The 21,089-nt window shown below is 39.7% G+C and overlaps 4 protein-coding genes across 15 annotated transcripts in view; 2 read left to right on the plus strand and 2 right to left on the minus strand.

The window, feature by feature from the left end:
- Nucleotides 1-1,950: 1,950 nt before the first annotated feature.
- Nucleotides 1,951-4,985, minus strand: LOC128302006 (adenylate kinase). Of its 2 annotated transcripts, XM_053038710.1 has the most exons (4): nucleotides 4,419-4,985; nucleotides 3,645-4,318; nucleotides 3,450-3,572; nucleotides 1,951-2,801 (listed from the first exon to the last, which is right to left on the minus strand). In XM_053038710.1, exons 3-4 carry the CDS (start codon nucleotides 3,549-3,551, stop codon nucleotides 2,181-2,183), a joined length of 723 nt encoding a protein of 240 aa, XP_052894670.1. In that variant the 5' UTR covers nucleotides 3,552-3,572; nucleotides 3,645-4,318; nucleotides 4,419-4,985; the 3' UTR covers nucleotides 1,951-2,180. The 2 variants fall into 2 exon arrangements, with proteins under 2 accessions (XP_052894670.1, XP_052894669.1); XM_053038709.1 differs by having other exon boundaries at nucleotides 3,645-4,985.
- LOC128302003 (chondroitin sulfate N-acetylgalactosaminyltransferase 1) lies at nucleotides 4,955-12,581 on the plus strand. 4 transcript variants are annotated; one of them, XM_053038703.1, is made up of 6 exons: nucleotides 4,955-5,150; nucleotides 5,632-5,717; nucleotides 9,676-9,785; nucleotides 9,848-11,110; nucleotides 11,186-11,334; nucleotides 11,402-12,581. In XM_053038703.1, the coding sequence occupies exons 4-6, from the start codon at nucleotides 9,895-9,897 to the stop codon at nucleotides 12,029-12,031; spliced, it is 1,995 nt and encodes a 664-aa protein (XP_052894663.1). In that variant the 5' UTR covers nucleotides 4,955-5,150; nucleotides 5,632-5,717; nucleotides 9,676-9,785; nucleotides 9,848-9,894; the 3' UTR covers nucleotides 12,032-12,581. The 4 variants fall into 4 exon arrangements, with proteins under 4 accessions (XP_052894663.1, XP_052894661.1, XP_052894665.1 ...); XM_053038701.1 differs by having other exon boundaries at nucleotides 4,988-5,039; XM_053038705.1 differs by having other exon boundaries at nucleotides 4,988-5,039; nucleotides 9,676-11,110.
- Nucleotides 5,873-21,089, minus strand: part of LOC128302007 (synaptobrevin) — a 57,884-nt gene continuing 42,667 nt past the window's right edge. The window contains exons 1-5 of one of the 8 annotated variants that reach the window (XR_008287362.1): nucleotides 9,122-9,206; nucleotides 8,479-8,541; nucleotides 7,970-8,292; nucleotides 6,572-7,511; nucleotides 5,873-6,484 (exon numbers count right to left, since the gene is read on the minus strand). Coding sequence is in view for 7 of the 8 variants with exons in the window: in XM_053038711.1 (XP_052894671.1) it covers nucleotides 6,387-6,484; nucleotides 7,970-8,292; nucleotides 8,479-8,510 (453 nt within the window). In the remaining variant the exon portion in view is untranslated. Of the gene's footprint in view, nucleotides 7,512-7,969; nucleotides 8,293-8,478; nucleotides 8,542-8,991; nucleotides 9,080-9,121; nucleotides 9,207-21,089 lie in introns of those variants that run through there. The other 7 variants (XM_053038714.1, XM_053038711.1, XM_053038718.1 and 4 more) reach the window with 7 other exon arrangements.
- On the plus strand, nucleotides 15,290-21,088 carry LOC128302004 (filaggrin-2). The gene is made up of 7 exons (XM_053038706.1): nucleotides 15,290-15,351; nucleotides 15,454-15,627; nucleotides 16,885-17,246; nucleotides 17,317-17,546; nucleotides 17,626-17,722; nucleotides 18,873-19,532; nucleotides 20,696-21,088. Exons 2-7 carry the CDS (start codon nucleotides 15,601-15,603, stop codon nucleotides 20,937-20,939), a joined length of 1,620 nt encoding a protein of 539 aa, XP_052894666.1. The 5' UTR covers nucleotides 15,290-15,351; nucleotides 15,454-15,600; the 3' UTR covers nucleotides 20,940-21,088.

Below are 21,089 nucleotides of genomic sequence, written 5' to 3' on the forward strand. Positions count from 1 at the left end.
TTTGTTTACCCTCGTTTTTGACAGGAAAAGCGAAGGATACTGAGATGTTTGAATTGGATTTCCCTTTCCTTTAGAGCTGTACGCTTTCAAGTGCCCGGTGCTGTGCTGTGCTGTTGGGTTTAATCTAGTTGGTCGTCTGCTTCTTGGGTATATCGGGATTATTGCTACACACGCCATATTAATGCTAAACGTAATATCAAATCTGTTTCATTAGTTGAGCGATAAATAATGTAAATAGTGTAACGCAACCCCAGTCTAGAGCAAACTAGGAATGCGAAATGCTATGAAACAAGCGATAAATGTATAACAAAAACGTGTCAAACTGTGGAAATGAATGGAACAAAATATAGGGGATAGGGGATAAGAACAAGATAGACTAAGAAAAGAATGTACTAATTGATCACACACGTATCATGATGATAACATACGTACAGTCATATACATGATAGTTTAAGGACGAAAAGAATTAATAATGCTGGAACAGACAAAAGCGAGCCGACAGATAGATTGTTTCCTGTGCAGCAAACATTACTTTGAATCTTCCTACAAATAGCAGAGCGTACAGTACATGTATCGCAAATCAGAAGCCAGTTTAACAACCATTCTACAGAAAAACAGACAAACCACCTGAGAGATAACACACCGAGAGAAGATGAATGGATTGATTTAAAATATATGCAACATGAAGCGAATTGGGTCCTGTCGCGGGTTGGGAAAACTGCTAAACACAACCTCCTAAGCAAAACATATATACACCGCCTATTTATGATGAACATACACACAGACGTGCGTAACATGAGGTAACATTATATACATATACATATTTTGAAAAGAAAAACACAAGTGGTGTAACGATTTAAACATCCTATCAGCTAAACTCCCTTTCTATTGTGTAAGTTGATTTAAATGATATATACAACAAAACACTCGTTGTAGAAAGAACATAAAGAGAATATACGAAACGGAAGGAAATCGTTGTTGTTTTGCGTTATTCTAGAGAAATTGAGAAACAAAGAAAAAAAAATCACATGGTAAATCACAGGAATCTTGCGTTTTCAGATTTGCACTACCAAGAGAGCATCCAAAGCAAGAGGTAACATCAATTCCCCTGCAGCGCGCATATTCAGTTCCGCTCTCGCATTTTATCATCGAGCGTGATACGAAATTCCATACAAACAAGCCGTTTTCGGATTTTCGACACCAAGAGAGCATCCAAAGCAAGAGGTAACATCAATTCCCCTCCAGCGTGCATCACAGCTGATCCACTGGCGCATGTCATCATCGAGCGTGATACGAAATTCCATACAAACAAGCCGTTTTCGGATTTTCGACACCAAGAGAGCATCCAAAGCAAGAGATAACATTAATTCCCCTCCAGCGTGCACACAGCTGATCCACTGGCGCATGTCATCATCGAGCGTGATACGAAATTCCATAGAAACAAGCCGTTTTCGGATTTTCGACACCAAGAGAGCATCCTAAACAAGAGGTAACATTAATTCCCCTCCAGCGTGCATATAGCTCATCCGCTCTCGCATGTTATCATCGAACGCGAGAGGAGATCTTCTAATACATTGGCAACCACCGCTATCGCATACCATCAAACTCGTGAGAACGACCGCCAGTGCAAGTGAGATAGATGAGTTGGAGATGAGATGCTTCTTCTCTCTTGAACTCACCGTCCCCGCTGATACGAAAACCCATACAAACCAACCGTTTCCCGATCTCTGTCCAGCGTGCATATAGCTCACGCTCACGATGACGAGAGTGATCGAAATGTTGGATGGAGGGAAAAGTGTGCTTCTTCTGAGGAAAAAACATCCAATGCAGGTGGTTCATTTATTCTACACTAACTGTTTTCGAGATGACGCTGCCGGCCTTGCGGATCCTATCGATTAAATATAAATTAACATAATTTTAAAAACCGATTAACCACCTACTGGATGGACATTGACATTGCTTTTCTCGTTTTATTTATAGAACAAGAACTTTTAACTCTTACTACCAGTGTTTATACAACACAATATATGGTCGTGACATTGTGGTGGGAAAATGCGAAGCACCCGTCAAACAGAACGACGTAAGTGTTAAATTTATAAGTAAAGATAAAAGAAGTCACAGGTAGTTAGCTGGTTGCATGTTCCGAGTGTCATCCGTTGTCGTGAGCCCTTTGTTCCCATTTACAAGCTCAACCGAACTGCCCGCTGCTTCGTAAAGATGCTGTCGATATTGGCAAACACGTCCGACGCACTTTTGGCCGCATCGACACGGAAATGCAATCCTCGCAGTGCGTAATAATCAGCTAATGGTTTCGTTTGCCTATGATATGCATCCAGACGTTTCACTAGCGCATCCGCATTGTCGTCACTTCGCCGCATTAGCGGTTCGCCGGTCACATCATCGCGCATTGGCACCTTTGGTGGCGCAAACTCTTCGTGGTACGATCGACCGCTTGCCTGGTGGATCAACCGACCGGTGATACGTCGGACCAACAGACTGTCGTCGATACCGAACTCAATCACCGCATCTAGGCCCGTGTTACGTTTTTCCAGCAAATTGTCTAGCTTCTCCGCCTGTACCACGGTTCGAGGGAAACCGTCCAGCAAGAATCCGTTACGGCATTCCGGTTTGTCCAGGTTGGAATCGATCATGTCCACCACCAGCTCGTCGGACACCAGCTTGCCCTCATCCATCACCTTTTTCAGCTGTGCACCGAGCTTCGACCCAGCGGCTATCTCCGCCCGCAGCATATCTCCCGTAGACAAGTGACATACGCAATATTTCTCTTTCAACAGCGGCGCCTAAAAATATACGGAAGCATATAGACAAAAATAAATAAAAGACGGCTGAATTTAAAATCGTCCGATGGCCGAGGGGCGTACGGTTTAAAGGTTAATGGTTTGCGTAACGCTTGAATCGATTTCCGAGTCACACGTGGGAACGAAACAGTACTTAAGCCGGTTGAGCTTGCTCGATGAAGTAGCGCGCTTCGCTATAATCCTTCCCTATCGGTATGCGAGGGAGCGATAATCTCTGCCGGCACTTTCGCTTTCATTTGTTAGGACGTCACTACATCAACCGAGACGAGGTAGGGTCCGTTTGTTGCCCCTTCCAACTGCTCTCGTCACGTGTGATTCCTCATTAAACGTGCGGGCACTCTGCCGCTAGAAACAATTACTACACTTCTCATATGTGATGAGGCAAGATCAGCAAAATCATACACGCCGGGCCGAGCGGTTCAGTGTTCGTAGGGTAGTTCTTCTTCTCGGCGGTTATCACTGACTTGAATCGGACACAGCAACATGATTTGCATTATGTAATCGGAGAGATATTGCTTCTGGAGAGCACGACTTTATCAGCCAATTACCACACGTATCACTGATTTACGAGCACTTCCAATACGACTTGCGTTCAATACCATCACGCCTGAGAGAAAAAAAAGCGAGTACCTGTGTTCCTTTGCCAGACCCGGGAGGTCCAAGTAAAATGGCATTAATCCCAGTTGATGTGGATGCAGGCCTTGCCAGTGGTTCCGCCGCATTAGGTGCCATTTCAACAAGCCAGGGTCTTTGCTGTTAATGAAACAAAAGTTTTCAGAAGGTTAATGTCTGGAGATCGAGAACAAGTGAAGCAACAATTATTACTTATCAAAGCGTTGACAAAATTAGCACCTCAGGCTCTAATTCCGTGCTTCGTGGGTGAAGGTACAACGGCAAAAAAACCACGACAATATTTGCCACACGTATTTGCCCCGCATCAGCTCACACGCACTATTTAACAAGGAATGTTTTTTTCCTCTTACTCTTGCGCTTAACATACGTGCTTATCACAGTTTCTCTGTCTTTCATATTTAATCTTCACAGTCATCTCTTTCCCTTCTGTTTTGTAGAACGAGGATGTTTGTTTGCAACGTTTTCCTTCCACACCACCGACTGTCATTTCGTTTATACCATGCAATCGGTTACTGAGTCACGTGACCAAGATGCTTAGATGTGTGTGCTATAGACACCTTGGCATCAGGGAATTCCTTTTTTTCTACAAAATGCTGTAATCTATTAAAAAAGCTTGATGTACGTTACAAACATCATTTACAGACATTTAGGCTGATTTTTTCTCATTAGTTTTGATTTTTTGCGAATCGTAACAGCGAAATGTTTTCATTTTTGTTGCATTATTCGTATCCATATCAGCTCCTTTTTGTGTGCCTTGCATGGTTTTGACTCTATCGTTATCTCCAAATGATGACTACTAATGAGACTACTAATGGGGGTTACTTCTGTACTTACATTTAACTCTGGTTAATAAAGCATCCTTCCATCTGCGAGAGAAATGCGGTAAATTGTTTTAATACATAATTCTTTTCTGTGGTATAAATTAACAGCTACTTAGATATGCTTCTATTTAGTTATAACCATTACCTTCAGTGCTTAATAGCTTTCAATATTGTGTTGTTGTTTACACTCCTCTAGAGTCACTCAACAGCTGATTCCGTGTACCAATACACACGTGGTTCAATTCTGCTGCAGCAGCAACACATTATTTGTGCATCTCTTGCACTCTCTCTGTAATGATATGCTGCTATACGTGCCCTTTATAACAATGTAAAAATTCTGCAGTAAATTCTACTAACATTGCTCACCAGCAGCAATCCTATCCCTTTTTAGCAAGGATCTCTCCCCCAGTACGGTTTCCTGGTATCTTGCCGCACAAAACTCTCCGGAGAATCGCTTCCTTTTCTGCGGCGCAAGCGATTTTTGAATGAAAATGGTAGCAGCATTGCGCGATTTGTGACAGGACGCGAGAGAGAACGGATTGCAATACGAACAATCGGACTAGAATGTTAACATAATTGTGTGGCATTGGTTTACTCAAATTACAAACTTGACTCTTTTACACTAACAGTCCCCAGTCCCAGTTTCGTTCGAGTCTCACTGCGTACATTTCCTACGGTGGATTATGAAGAGACGATGTATTTCCGCAGTGACCAGCTAGCTAGTGCGCTATTTTATTAATCGCGTGTCCCGAATCAAACAAAACAAGTTAGTGCAATACAATAGCTGTTCGAGCAATAGCGTAAAGGTGTTTGGAGCACAATCTACATGAATTGATTCTCCTAAAAATAAAAGCAGTGCATTTAACAGCAGCATAATGTACGCTATACCGATTAGCATAAATATGTGCAAGTGATTATGTTTCTAATGTTTGGTGTTTCGTGCTAAACGGAACACGATTATGTTGAATCTGTCAGGATATATACACGAAAGGATTGGTTTAGTCCTGCCATCGATAGAAATAATAAATAATTCTTGCGTCGTTCTCATTTCATCATCACATAAATTAGCGACTAACAGTAATTCCTTCGTGTGTGTGAATGTGTTCGAAGCCTGTATTTTGAAAGCTGTAAAATATATTGATTGAATATCTTCGCTTCTGCTCTCCGATTTTCCTGTTTTTCTACCAAAGAAACATATTTCCATGCGCGGTGTTTGGTGAGAAAGCAGAGAAAGCAAGAGAGATGAAATGAATGATGCAAAGTAATAGTGTGTGTGTTTTTTATATAAGTTTGCTTACAACGTTTAACACGGTCCTGTTGTAGAAAAGACAAACATCGCTAATTTTAACTTTTTCTAGTTATGCGCAAGAAGCTAATACCAGAACAAGTGAACCAGATTGTAGTGCAAAGAATCCTGGATTCCATCATGGTCCAAAACGAATAGGTGAGAATATGCCTTTACTGTGATTAAAGAAAATTGAAGGATCAACAATTAATGAAATCAATCCATATGGACAAGAAATTTTAAATTGTTCGAAGTATATTAAACTGCGTATGTTAAACTAACTGTAAGTTCAAGACCGACTGAAAGTTGTGTGCCAAAAACTAACTACCAAAGGGTAGCAGCAAAACCCTTATACATACAATTCCATTTCATTCCGCCCTGTGTATACAGTTGTTGGTTTATTCAAGCATTTCAATAATTTAAATACATTCATACGGATGTGATATTTGGGACAAGCAAATTATATAACCTCCACAGATGCTCAAACGTTTATCCATTATTTCCCTTTGCTGATTTATCTTTGACCTTTTTCCATATGTAATACAGATTTAGTATAAAGTTACCAGTAAAATAATAACATTCGTATGCAACAAAAACCAACATTCACATGGATAGATGAAAGGGATGCAGAACAGCAATTATGCTGTTTTACTGCAGATAATATACTTGTTTACCACAATAATTGCAGATTTCATTATTCAATATTAAGCTCGTCCAGAAATATAGTTTTTGCTTTTATAAATGTTATTGCTTTCAAAGATTGTGATTGGAAGTTCATTCAATAAGTTCAAAATTTAGTCATTAAAGTGACAATTGTTTTAAGGCCTATCATAGCTGTGGTGCTTCGGTTACTTCTGGTTTAACCGTTGTTGCGGGTGTTTCAATCGCTGGAGAACTGTAAGATCCACCACTTGGAACAATCCAAACTGTGTAATATGAAGCAGAAAAGATCTTATTAGATTAAAGTTGTACTATGTTAAATTAACATGTAGCCAAAACAATGTAAAGCATACCTTTTTTCCTAAAAAAAACAGTCCATTGTACAAGATATATACATTTTAAACAATGTCACAACCTCTTTACAAGAACTTGTCGATGATAGCCAATAGATGAATGGATGATATTACACTTTAAGTTACACAACAACTTCGATATGTTTTCATTAACTTAAAGAAAGATTATGGAAAGATCTCACAATTTCAGACATTAATAAAGAGTAACATAACATATAACAAAGACGCCGATGCCTATGTATGATAGAAAATCCAGTTGAATGTTTCCTTTGGACAAACATTGGAGCTGAACATAAATTAATAATACCAAGCTTAGCCGAAATCTTGAACCCGCATGTAAGCGTTTCTTTAAGAATAACATTCAGCCGGTACTACACTTATATGTGTTCCGTAATTGTCATCTGAGAATATTTGTTGGATAAATTTTTTTTCAACAGTTTGGGATAAATTTCTGAATATAAGTTACATGAATATTCGCTTAATTGAATATCGAATACATGAACATAATATAATTTTATATATTTATCTACGATAGTACATTCTTTAAGGAATGCAAAGGAGACAAATGAAAAATAAAATGAGACGTTACATATACATTTGAAAGGTGAACATGATAATAACAGAACGATACCTTCAATGCCGATTCTTGATGAATACATGATATTAGTGGATTTATCCATTTCTCTCTCTAAATTACGTCTTTTCCAACTAAAGTGACGCGATTGGGGAAAAAATTAAGAACCGTACTATACATGTGCTGCGAAACATAATGGAATTATTCATTTGCTATTGCAACTGTGATAGCACGTGACGAAGATATCACAAATCTGTTTTGAAGGTATTCATTGGAAGAAATGCTTACAAAGTGATTTAAGAACGATTATTTGAGTATGTATATAATAATGCAAGGTAAAATGTCATTTTTAATAAATGATGGACACTGAAAAGAAAAGAAAAGAAAAACACACGAAATAAAAAATGGAAGGGGAAACGAAATTGCGCCGGGAAATCACGAAATGTAAATGTTTTGTACTTTTTGCTTAGAACGATCGAAACGGCTTGTATGTCACAATGATGATTTGGATATAACCAACAAAAGGAAAGGCATCATGAGATCGAAACATGGAACAAATGAAACAAAATTCTTTGGTAAGCTAAGCTAGTTACGACCAAAACAAATCTTAAATTCTTGTAATTAAACATATGTGCATCCCATTAGCTATATAATGAAGCAATCGAATGAACATACAAATATGAACCAACCATGAACACAACCAACACAGGTTGTGAAACAAAAGGAAAGGACCATAATAACGCTTACATACAAGTCGAACAATTAGCAAACTTTAGACCGGAAAGAGGATACTGCGCATCTACTCTGTGAGCCAAACTACTTACGAACGATAACTGTTAGCAGCACCACGCCAACGACGCCCATGATGATCATCATCTTCATGTTGGCCCACCATTGTTTTCTCTTCAGTTTGCCGGCTTGCTGTTCGAATTGCGATGCACCGTGCTGTAGTGCATCGGCCCGCTGATCCAGTTCGGAAAGTTTTTGATCGCGTTCTAATACTTTTTCCACGTTCACGCGCATAATGCCGACCACTTCGTCAACCTGCGCTTGTGTCTGCTTCAATCGATTCGAGGTGGCATTGTTGGAACCATTGGCGCCAGACGGCTGCGTACTGTCCGTTGGTGGAGGCGGTAATTTAGGAAAACTGATTAATTGAAGGTGATCGAAAGCCAGCAACAGAATAACGATTAGTTTGTTAAATAATTACCCCTACATTATTCTCTCAACTTTCCCAGCCTAACTATTTCTGGCTACATGACATTATTACAGTTATATTTTCCTATTTAACTCTACACTGTAATAGAAATTGATCGATCGTTTCTATGCTTACCCGTTTGAGTTTCCAGCTTCAGGAGTTGACATAATTTAATATTTGCGTCCTCTGGATGGGAAACTGTGGGATAAAAACAATTGAACAAATCTGATGAAAATCCATCATTACTGAATAATCATCGATGTATGCCGGTAATGTTGTTATATATTATTTGACATAGCTGAATTTGTATACGAATTCTGGCAACCATGTCTGATGTTATTTCTTATTATTATTGGACATTTCTTGTAATGGAATTTCCCTACTATCCACCGCTATTCAAACAGACATTCCAAGCCTCCTAATTGAAGCAACGCAGCAACACATTGCAAATGAATGTACAGGCTGGACAAGCAGTAGAATACGATGTTCTTCTATTTTTTTTACAGAGCTTGTATACATTATCGTATAATCAGTTTTGTGGGCTGTGATTCATAGCTGGAACCAAAAAATATTACTAGAGCTGAACGACAGTGCACAAATGAAAACGAAACATAAGCAACACACACACACACACACACTTGCACACACCTACTTCCTCATACGATGTCAGTGAATGATTTTTGTGCCAGATTGCAATATAGATCCGCTTGAACAACACCGATATCTCGGTTATATTTGAGCTAAAAAGCGATTAGACAGATAAATGGTAGTTTTTTACCTTGTATTAAGTAAGTAAAAGTTAATCCACAACTTCACGGATCACAGCAAAACAAGATAATGAGCTCACACACGCGCACACCCTATCAGAATGAGCTAAAAACAGGTAACGTCATAAAGTCAGCTCCAGGCAAATGCCATGTTGATCTTAAAGTGACAGTTATGGTTCCATGGTTTCGCTTATGTCATCATTATTTTAATATTGATTCAAATTGTTTATAAGAATATTTGCCAAACTTTACCACAGTATTTGTGCGATTATAACAAAACAACGACGATGGAAACAAAATGTTGAATAAAAATAGCTGAACGACGTGATCGATCAAAGTGTATGAAACATTTCATGGTGAATTATTTCACTGTAATGAATTAGTTTCAAAAATTCAAACTAGATCGCTCAAAAATATATTTTAATTCTATTACAAAAAAATCAATTATAATTATAACAATAATTATCATTATTATTAATTAACTATACTTTATAATCATAATTATAATGCTCGCGTAAAACCAACGAAGTTTTTTCATTTGCATTTTCGTGTCATATGTCTTAAGCTGCCGATGAGAAATCATCCTCCTAAGACTACCGAAAACTGGATTTAGCCAGCCGACCAAAACAAATTAGTACAGACTTAACAATTATAAGCCGCAATATAATGTTATAGGTGGGTGTATTCTCTTTTTTGCTTATTTCTTTTATTAACATGTTATTACCACGATTTTGTAGCGAATCTACTTCCAATGTTTGACGGATTGCTCACGTGACTTGTAAGAATGGTACGCTTGGTGGGATCGAAGCTGCTAGCCAGGCTATTACTTCTGATATCGTCCGTCACGTTGATATCGCTGATGGTATTAACACGCTGTGGATTAGGCGGACTAATAGTTAAAGAAAATGGATCAATCATCAGTGATTCTGGCAATGGGGCAGAAAGTGATGCTGAGGTCAAATATGTTGGTGAACGGAAGCCTCCATTGGCACTCGAATATGTTCAGCAACAAAGCCACTACCAATCCGATGCTGAACAACAGCAGAACGGTTATTTACAAATGTTGCAACAGCGCGAGGAAGAAAATCTCAAAGAGGTAGCGAAATTGACCGCTGAAATAAAAGCTTTAAAACTCCAAATCTTACAGTTGAAAAATAGGTTAAACAGTGCTGGTATAGGTATGCTGCAGGCAAGTGTAGCGGATGGAACATCCTACAGTTCTACAGTAAATGATAGTAGCTCAATGCTAGCTAATGCTCCCCAACCGCCACAAATGTTGCATGATTGTACTGCATTCATAAGACGGCAGGTAGGATCGGCCGAGATATTGCACGGTTTGCCGCTAAACAACGAGTATGAGCTAATCCCGTTCAATCACTTCACCTTCAGTCGGGTCTATCCGATCGAACTTGGACTCGGAAAGCGAGTTGTCGAAAAACCAATTGGCTACAAAAGAAAGGATCTTTTGAGCGCTCTAAACAAGGGATTGGAGACCCTCAATCGGAACATTTCCGCAGCAACTCTGCGCTACACGTTGGATGATTTCATTGAGGGCATATACCGTAACGAGCCCACAACCGGCACACAGTATGAGCTGTATTTTCGTACGAAGGAATTCCAGAATCGAACTCAACAGCAACAGCAAGTGACACCACATCATGAATCACACACGCACGGTACCACGAAGCTGATCATCATGCGACCGTTTGCTTCATTGCAGACAGTTCAGTTGGAAGCTTATCCCAAGCAACACGAAAAAGAAATTATTTACATCATCCTTCCGCTCTCCGGCCGCATCAATACGTTCCAAAGCTTCATGGAGAAATATGTGAAGATAGCTCTCAAGCATGATAGACGTGTGCATCTAACCGTCGTCTATTTCGGTGAGGAAGGACTAGCGGAGGCGCGAACGATTATGACCCGAGTAATTGGATTGAAGAACAGTGGAGCTACTAATTCCAACTTGAAGCTGCTCGCACTGAATGAGACGTTTTCCCGAGGTAACGATGCAATGAATTCGGAAATTTATGCTTCATTATTTTTACCAATATGTCAATGCGGCTTTTATGTTACAGCAAAAGCGTTACGAGTGGGTGCGGAAAACGTATGGAACTCACAGGCAGGAAAGAACAGCGACATACTGCTGTTCATGTGCGATGTCGATATCGTATTTAGTGCTAAATTCCTAGATAGATGTAGATGGAACACCAAACCAAACAAAAAGGTAATTATTCAGCGACAGAAATATCTTCCGACCACTGACTTACAATGGTTTTGTATTGCGACGTTAGGTATATTATCCAGTGGTCTTCAGTCTATACAATCCACATGTCGTCTATACACTGCAGGGCAAAGATGTGCCCCCGGAAACGGATCAGTTGGTCATCTCGAAGGATTCCGGGTTTTGGCGAGATTTTGGGTACGGCATGACCTGTCAATATCGCTCCGACTTTTTACGAGTGCGTGGCTTTGACGAGGAGATCATCGGTTGGGGCGGAGAAGATGTAATGCTCTATCGCAAGTACGTTCGATCTCATATCAAGGTAATACGGGCTACCGATCCGGGAGTTTTCCACATCTGGCATCCAAAAGTGTGCACCGGACCGATTATGTCCCTATCCGCAAATCAGCGGCTTACTCCCGACCAGTACCGGGCCTGCATTCGTTCACGCGCCCTTAACGAAGCTTCACATGCGCAGCTTGGATTTCTAGCGTTTCGAGATGATATTGCGGCAAACGAATATTTGCTAGCGCAAGGTGCCAAACTTAACCAAGATTCCAATGCGACCAAAAGTAACCTCATCCACTCGGAGAACCCTTTGGTGCAAAATACCACAATGTACAGCAGAGATAGTATAAAGATTGCTGCAGGATCGAGTGGGACGCCGAGTAGGGGTGTCAATGGTAAGAAAGCTACATGATCTTTTATGACACAACATCAGGAGAGCATATGGAGAATTGAGTTCTAGCAGCGATGCATAGCAAGAAAGGATGTATCTATGATCTTTCTTTGCTTTAACGATGATTCCTGATGTTTATGAAAGGCTCCATTTAATTTAATCGATAAGACCATTTTCCATGTTTCCGTGAGAATCAATTCTTGTAAAGAATAAGTACGGACAAGGACAGCAGTAGCAAACCAATGTTAGTTTGTAAATAATACTGTACATAGCGCAACGAATAATGATCACAGTCAAAGCTACAGATTTTAGGTGAGTTACTTAGTAACTTGGCAGGATAGCCATTGGATTAGATTTTGGCAAAAGCGTTGCAGAGTTACAAAGTAGTAGGAGAAACGCGAAAGAACCATCGCGGCAATAGTAGGATTTATGATCTTTAAAATTTCTCGTTTTTACTAATTAAAAGCAATAAAATCCCCTCAATTACAAACATCATGACTCCATATCGTTAATACACAAGCAGGTTGACGGAGGAGGGTACGTTTATGTTATAAGTTTAAAAGTGTGGAAGTGGCGCTATAGAATAGAATCAGAATAAAATAGATCATTATTTAGTACTGCATTATATGCCATTTTTGTTTTCCAGGGCGTTCAACGCTCGCTCAATTGATGCCTGGTTGAGTTATACGCACCCGAATAATGTGATAATTGCATGTTGTTGTCTTATGATTACGTTTGTGATAATATCATGATCCACATGATTATTCATGTGCCAAGTAAAACAATGTTGAATAATTGTACAAAGTTGCTTGTTGTTCTACGGCAAATACATCGTTCACTTTTTCTATTCGCTAATACAATGTAGTAATACAGCACAGCCACGTTAGTTAAATTAGCAAAATCGTGAATGCATATTGTCGTGCTTTAGCATAAGTCACGATCTTTCAATAACTATTGCATCCATGTTTCTCTACACCAGTTCTCATTTCGTATAAAAGCAGACCCTAGTTCAGGCAACAGGTTAAGTTTCGTTGGAGAAGTAAAAACCTAAGCAACAATGCCTAATCTAGCATTCTTCCTGTTGGTGCTCGTTGCCATCTTCCTTGTTTTCTTCGCACCCGCTTATGCGTTGGATAACAATTTATTGGGTTCGGGGCCAAATGTCGCAACTCTGTAAGTATTCTTTGAGAATAATGTTTGAAAACAATAATGTAAACTATTCCAAAATTAACCCACAGCCCACCAAACGTCGAAATACTCAAAACGAAATAAACGTTTTGAACACGTGTTTGAACATTGGACGGAAAACCGATAGTATCTGCGAGAAAAATGGCATACTTCAATAAACAATTTACATAATCAAGCATTAAAAGAATCGAACTTCGCTTTTTTTTGTTTATGTGACTTGTGGTGTATAGTATGACTTTAATTGAACCATTTGATAGTGGTACATCTTTAGCTTACAGAACTTACTACATTTGATTCTATGTTCAATGACATGATGACAAAATACATAGTGTGTACTTCGTATTAAATTGATTTTTTTTTCGGCCAGTGACAGCATTTAAGTTCAACCATCCGGCAGCTCAGACAAACTGAACGTTCTTTGTTTCCGTTCTGCTACCGTAAGCAAATTAAATTCATAGCTGCCGCAGTCGGATTTGGGTGACCTGCAGTTTATACAGAGCAAACAAAAAAACACAGAGCACGATGTGAAGGTTTTTCGGCATTCCAAGGGTAACCTTTTTTTCAAGGTTCTGGGAAATATGGTGTATAGGGACTGCATTTTAGAATGTGCTTATTGTCGATAGTGTACAGTGTATAGTAAAATAAGAGAAATTTGAAGTAAAAGATCTTCTCTCATGACCTTTGATAGTATGATGGCGAATGACGGATGACGAATAGAGTTTGTCTGAAGTCTAAAAACAACTCATATCTGAAAGATTCTTTATTCACCCACGGTGACTTCAACGAATGGCAAGAGATGAAGGAATATTTTTCGCTTCTTCTAAAATGGTTGAACTATCCATCATTCTCTAACGTTTTCTTGCTATGGATGTTGTACAAAAGTCGTACGTTTCGGAGAACTGATTTACAACCGGACCGTAACTGTGATTCAAGTGTTGCGTCGTGCAATCCTTGCAGTCATACACGCAACTCGACCCTTAAATTGTTGGAAGCATTGTCAGCGGGAGCAAACAAAACCACATGTTGCACTGAGCAGTTGTACTGAGTGAGCAGTTCTTGAAGGTTTGAAGCCCAAAGGAGTGTAAATGAGTAAAATCTTTTGTCATGAGAAAGTAGTGGTGTAAAATATTTGTAAAATTTTCAAACGAATTGACACTAGTGCCTGTTAGGACGCAAACATAAGTTTTCCGTGGCTTAGTTCAACAACCGCTCGGTAAACTTTGCTTCCGTCCCTCGACACAATATTAAAAGCTTCCTGGGACGGGGAGCATCGCACAGAAGAATTGATCCGAGCTTTAACTCTGCAAACGTTTCCTCCTCTGAGGCCAGACACCGCAAACACCAGACGTGACAAAACATCCACTAAGAACGATGCAAACGCATGTATGATGAAGTGAGAATGCTAATGGCCCCGCCGACCCTAGCCCAATACACTGCAGCGCGTTGATTTTCACGCGCCTCTGCGCAACCGGATAGAACGGAGAGGTCGTCGCCGTCCCAGTGGAATCTATGCTGGATGAGGTTGCGATCATTGGAGAATGATAAACGTGGGCTAAATTTTCCATGCTTGAGGGCAACGGCAACGTCCATACTCCATTAGGGGCTTACTAGTTGCGGTCTGTGAACTTGTCACAATGATGATCCATCTCTAGCTCCCTTTTTCCATTCTGTCGTCGACGTTTCATTTGCCTACGTGTAACATTTTCCTCCAATTTCGCTAGAAATTGTAGAACTCGCTTTGATTTGGACGCATGGGCGACGTGCGTGGTAGAGTATAATTATAAAGGATGGCACCAGTCAACGCGACCTATCTCACTCCTGCATGAAACACTGTTCGAGCACAAAATAGCGTTGTGCACTGAGACGAAACTAAACATGACCACTTGACTGCCGGTTGTGGATAGTTTTCGCGGCAACTGAATGCGACAAGCGGCGGACAGAGAGATGAAATTTAAAAAAAACTGAACACCCGGGGGAAAAGCTCTGCGGCGTTGTTCTGAGTGCTGTGCGTTGGATGATGGATTGAAATTAGAAGGGGTATTATATAAAATGCTTCACCCACGAAAGTTCTTGCCCGATTCCACTGGCGACCGTCGACCGTGATGGACATTGAGTTAAACCAGGATTAGTCTCCAGTGTGTGTAATGTGAGAGGTGCGAACGGTTGAGGGATTTTGTTTTAGAGCAACAAGTTGTGTGGATAGAAATTTTGTTTCTAAAGTTTTATAGTGCTCGAATCAACATATTTCTTGACAGAATCGAATCCGGAAGTAAACAAAAAAGTACAAAACAGAAAGAGTGGCAATAATTTGTGATGCATCAATGAAACGGGAGTTCTGGCAGGCATTGAAACATATCCGTACGATTCGGGCGCCATTGTTCTAGTGTTTGGTTAGTGACTTAATGATTTACATAAACATCATGTGGAAGGTAAGTTACTACAAAAAGTATGATGTGATTCACTAAACCAAATTCCAACAAATCGAATACTTCAATGGAAAATTTGTGAAAAACGCGTAAAATCATTTTCTCGCTTAAACACACATGTACTGTAAAATGTAAATTTAAAACAATAACTTAATACATAAACGATGGATCCAAGATAAGCGTTGTTGTACTAATAATAACACAGTGTTGTTTCTATTCTAAAAACTTATATTCTCAATTAACGAGCTGTATTTCAATTTCTATTCAAACATTCAGCGATAACAGCTAGATACACTTCCAGTTGTGTTTGTAACACACTGCATTTAAGTTGCTATAAACTTTGTTTGATGCCAAGCGCTTGACCAAACAACAATGGTTTACAAATAACGTGCTATTCGGAAAATGGTTTCAAACACCTATGGTTCGGTTTTTTTCGGTCAATTTGAATGGCTCTATTCAGAATGTATTACATCAAATCACACGCTTTTCCCTCCCAACCCCAAATTACCATAGGAATTTATTTTAACAACTAGAACCACTAGCCTAACATTGCGTACGCCGCATGTGAAAAGAGAGCAGGGTAATGATTGCTAGTACGAAATCGTCCCAAACAGCGAGAGACAACCGCAAGCCAAAGTTGTTTTTTTTTTGAGCCAAACTTACGCAAACGCATGTTCGTGAACGCTTGATACGCTTTATTAACCATGCATAGATCCACTTCGGGTGGATTTGCACATGTGGCACACGTATTACGAAGAGGGATTAAACCTCTAGTGTTACATTAGGGGGTTGACTGGACATCATTAGTGGACAAAACAATGAAGCATTACAGCAATGGCCACGTTACCTCCACAAATAATTACAAAAAACTACGTATTATTATAGTTTTTCATTGCCAAATTTTACATTTTTATGCTATCATGGCCACATCGCATCCGCTTGTGTTTTTTTTCGGCATTAGACTATCAAGGGAGATGAAGAAAATGTTGCAGCAAGATACATTTACCAGTTTACATGGAGCATTTAAATAGTTTCAATGGTGGCACACATGATAACGTACGAAACGGTTCAAAGATAACTTTAATTGTGATTGGCTTTATGCTGATTAATGGATGCATAGAAAGGGCTACATGGAAATCGAAGTTAATCATATTAGAAATTTGTTAACGTGGGTTTTATGTCTTACTACAATGTTTCCATTAAAATTTTATTGTTTCCCACGTTTTCATTCGATCTTCCACGTATTGGAATACATTGCAGTTTTCTGTTGCATTACTACTGCTGACGGTGCATCTGACACTTGCTTCTGAAAGCACTGTCACGTCAGCTAAGCTTATTAATGAACCACAACCGCAACCAACCACATCTCTCGCAAGCCTCTACCGTAGTGCTAGAGATGACTACAACTCTAGAAGGCACTGTGCTAATTGTGGCCCAGGATACGAAAGAGATATGCGAAGCTATGGACGGCAAACAGGTGTTACGGGATACTACAGTGGAATGGGCGCGATCGAAGACGATCGCAACTGGTACTATCGTCCGGAGAGTTTTGACGACCGCTACCGAGGCGGAGCAATGCAGGCATCTTATTCTGGATCGTATAGACAACCACCTTACATGGGGTAAGTGTTGATCTGAGTGTTTGAAAACCAATTCCACAGCTTCTCTTATTCGTGCGATGTTATTGCTTAGATACGATTATGAACGATACATGCAACGGCCGGACGACAGGGGATATGGATATGGTTATCCAGGTATGGCAATGAGGACCAACTACTATGATGGAGGTGCCGGGAGGATGCCTTACTATCCTGACATGATGCGCGGATACGGCTACCGCGGCAACGGATATGATAATCTTGATCCGCAGTACGCATACTATATGATGCAACGCGGCAATCCCAACGGGATGCAGAACAGGGGTAAATTCTTAGGAGACAATAACATACAATATTTCTACACAACTCAATGATCAACGTTGTTTTTTCTCTCTTCAATCAGATCGTTACTATGGTTCTCAAGGGTACTATGATGATCGAATGAGTTACGGTGGGCAGTACGATCAGAAGAATTTCCGACCGTGGGATCAAACGTACAGGTACTACAACACCTATAATCCTTATTATTATTATTAATCGAATTTCTTGTCGCTTTTCCGCGATGAAGCTTTGCGAAAAGTAAAAAAAAAACACCAAAAACTCTCAAAGCATAAAACTGCTTCATAAAATATCTCGCTTATTGTAGCATACTGAAAAGAGAAGGGAAAAACTAACTAGTGCTTTATAGCGTGTATTTCGCTTTATATGCTTTTTGCCCGATTGAGGTTTATGTAAATATACATTTTTTGTTCTGTTACGCATTTACAAGCAAAGGCAATTATTGCTTAAAGTAATCGATTTACAATTTCCAGTTAAAGTGTGCTTCTTACTTTTGTGTTATTAATGTTTAATGTTAACAGCTTTGAGTGCGAAAAAGTCACTGCCTAATTACTGATACCGCTCGATTACTACCACTTCTCTCTTGTTGCTTCTTACTAAAAATGTGTCAATTTGTAATGCTTTGCTGTAATGATGAAATAATGCCTTCAAATCAATGTTGCAAATAACATGTCTTTCTTCTTAAAAAAATACACGACATCGACTAGAATAACCTAGTAGAAACAAGTTAACAATAAAATAGCAACAAACTCCAATGCTTTCAAGTACTGCAATGACCGGCATGTGTCACATCTTCACCACACCCGGCAGCAAGGTATATTAAAGTTAACGTACATTTCCCACTATTGGCAACAGAATTGGGAAGAAAAATTGAGAAACAGGTATTAATCGCCAAGCCGTTCGGTTTAAATATACCGAAGATTGTAGATTGAAACCCATCTTTATCGGTTTTATAAAGCACCGGGCTCTGAGACATTTCGACAAACACGCTGCTATTACTGCATTGCTTATTACCGTAATCCGATAACCCTTTGTTGTAAAGGTAGGCTAATTAATTGTAGTATCAATGTGTATCAATTGATTTAGTGTATCGCTTTTGCTTTCAAATAAAAATGGTTACTAATTGTTGGTGCCAATAAGTGGATAGAGTTGCAATATTTGTATTTGTTTTAGAAACAGTTATGGGTGGGTTTAAAGTAGATTGCTTATGTGAAAACAGAGCACTAACAACTGTTGCACCTATATCAGTAGTTTTTCAAAATAAAAAAAAACCAAATAAATTTGTACAAACCCCCCTCCTTCAACCCCCAGAGGAATATCTGGTTTTGATAATTCTGGACGTGGTTATTATTTTGCAAGTCGTCCCTTGACATCATCCTCTTCATCACCACTATCATCACCTTCATCATCCTTGTCCGCACATGCATCATACCATGTTCAATCGCATCCGGCACCGGAACCGGGTTACGGTGGTCAAACCGGTGGTTACGATCAGCATTCGTCCGGTCACCTAAGTGCTAGCTACCGTCCGGGTGCACAGCAGCAGTACCACCAACAACAACCACAGCATCATGGATCGGATCGACCCGACTATGAGCCATCGGATTCGACATCAAGCTGTTGCAAAAATCGGTATCCAGAAACCTCATCTAATGGTTATTCGCATCAAGGCGGTTCCTTTTCTGCCCACAATACCGGTAGACCGAGTTACGGTGGTGGAGAAAGTGCTCACAGACCCTCAGGCAGCTGGAATTATGTGAATAGTGGTACAACATCTGGCAGCAGTGATTCCAATCATGGGGTCAACACCGGCCATGTTGGAGTAAGCATCAACACCCACGGCTCTTACGGAGAACACCATAACGGCCCGGGACAGTATCCAGGAGGTGGCACCGGTAGCGCTAGTGCGCATGAGTACGGGGGAAATCGGGGAAACGATCATCGTCGAGAATCAGATAGTCGCCAGCAAAGGTATGTCGTTTAAGTTGATACTGACACATTAGTACATATGTTTTTGCATGGGACTAACTAATACTAATAATCCAAGCTACATAAACTAAAGATGTTTTGGTTATATATTTCAAATGTTACAATGTTCTAACTGGAATACGATGAAAAGTTAGGAACACATCTTTCAATAACAAAATCAAACTAAGAAAGTAACACGATAGAATAGTTATTTTCAACTGAAAAACTATCGTACACGAGCATCCCAAAAGTAGAACAAACATTGACACTCTAATACAACATCAGTGCACAATCACAAAGCAAAGAGTAGATTTATGCGGCAGCTGGAAAACACTTACAACATGCACGGGAATACTACCCATTAAATAGAAAGTGTATAATAAAAAACAACTTATATAATAAGTCACACGTATCTTTGCTACTCTTGTAATTTAACTTTAACATAAAGAAACACTCACATGCGACATCTTCCGTTGGAAAAGCAAATGTTGCTAATGTCTTGGCAATTGTTCTTCTGCTCTTTACGACAGACAACAAGGATAATTTTAAAGTGGAAAAATCCAATAAGAAATTTAAAAATTCAAGTTTTATACCAGTTCTTTGCCATGGATTAAATACCCAGGTCCGCGAATAGATGCATGTTCTTATCTGCGATCGTTTGGAACTGATAAACTTGTTTGAGTTCGTGGTGTTTCTGTAGTTAAGTGGTTGCGGTGATACTTTCCATATATCAAGACCGATTACTTCCAATTCCTGTCCGAATTAAGCAACTGATAGAGCAAATCCAGGAAAGCCGGAAACAATAAGACAAGAAACAAATAAAAAAGAGAAAGCTTATGCACATAAACATATAAAACGTTAATAACAGACCAGTAAGAAGAACAGTCAGTAAAACTTTACATTTTTACAAACAAGTATCTTCTAATCCTCTACAACCATTCAATTTCAAACCAAAGATTGACTATTGACTAAGAGATGTATTACTGTTTGAGCCATCTATTTTTCCCTTTTCTTAAAATGTCCTGCCCGTATGTTTTGGAATATGGGCAACCAAACAATGAATGAAATTCGCTTTATGCTTCAGTAGTTAATTTTCTCTTTCCACTACGAATTACCCTCTTTCCTAACCATTAAAAGCAGAGCAATATTACTGTCTCCTTTGTTAGCGTTGCCTATGGTGGACGTCCGCGGCCAGCGTCACTAGGCGACACCAGTTACTTGATGGATCGAGATGATAATCACAACAATCGTGTTCCTACGGATCAAGATTCTGCACGACCTGCAAGTGCTGAGAGCGACAAACGTGCTAAATCAGACATCGAACCCTTTACCTCTGATCAGGCCATGGATAAAAATGGCACTGATGAAAGTGTCCAAATGCAGACGCCAAAAAACACTCCTGATACGTAAGTTTGGGTTGCGGCAGCGACACAACGAACCACCATGAGCAAGGATTTTCATTTAGAAACCTCTTGTGAGATACGGCATGTGCGAAACAGAAGGCAACAATAACGTCATCGGAAATATCAGGTCCCTCCCCATTAAAACATGTACGTCCAT

The sequence above is a fragment of the Anopheles moucheti genome, chromosome 3, assembly GCF_943734755.1.
Source record: "Anopheles moucheti chromosome 3, idAnoMoucSN_F20_07, whole genome shotgun sequence".
Classification (NCBI taxonomy): Eukaryota; Metazoa; Arthropoda; class Insecta; order Diptera; family Culicidae; genus Anopheles; species Anopheles moucheti.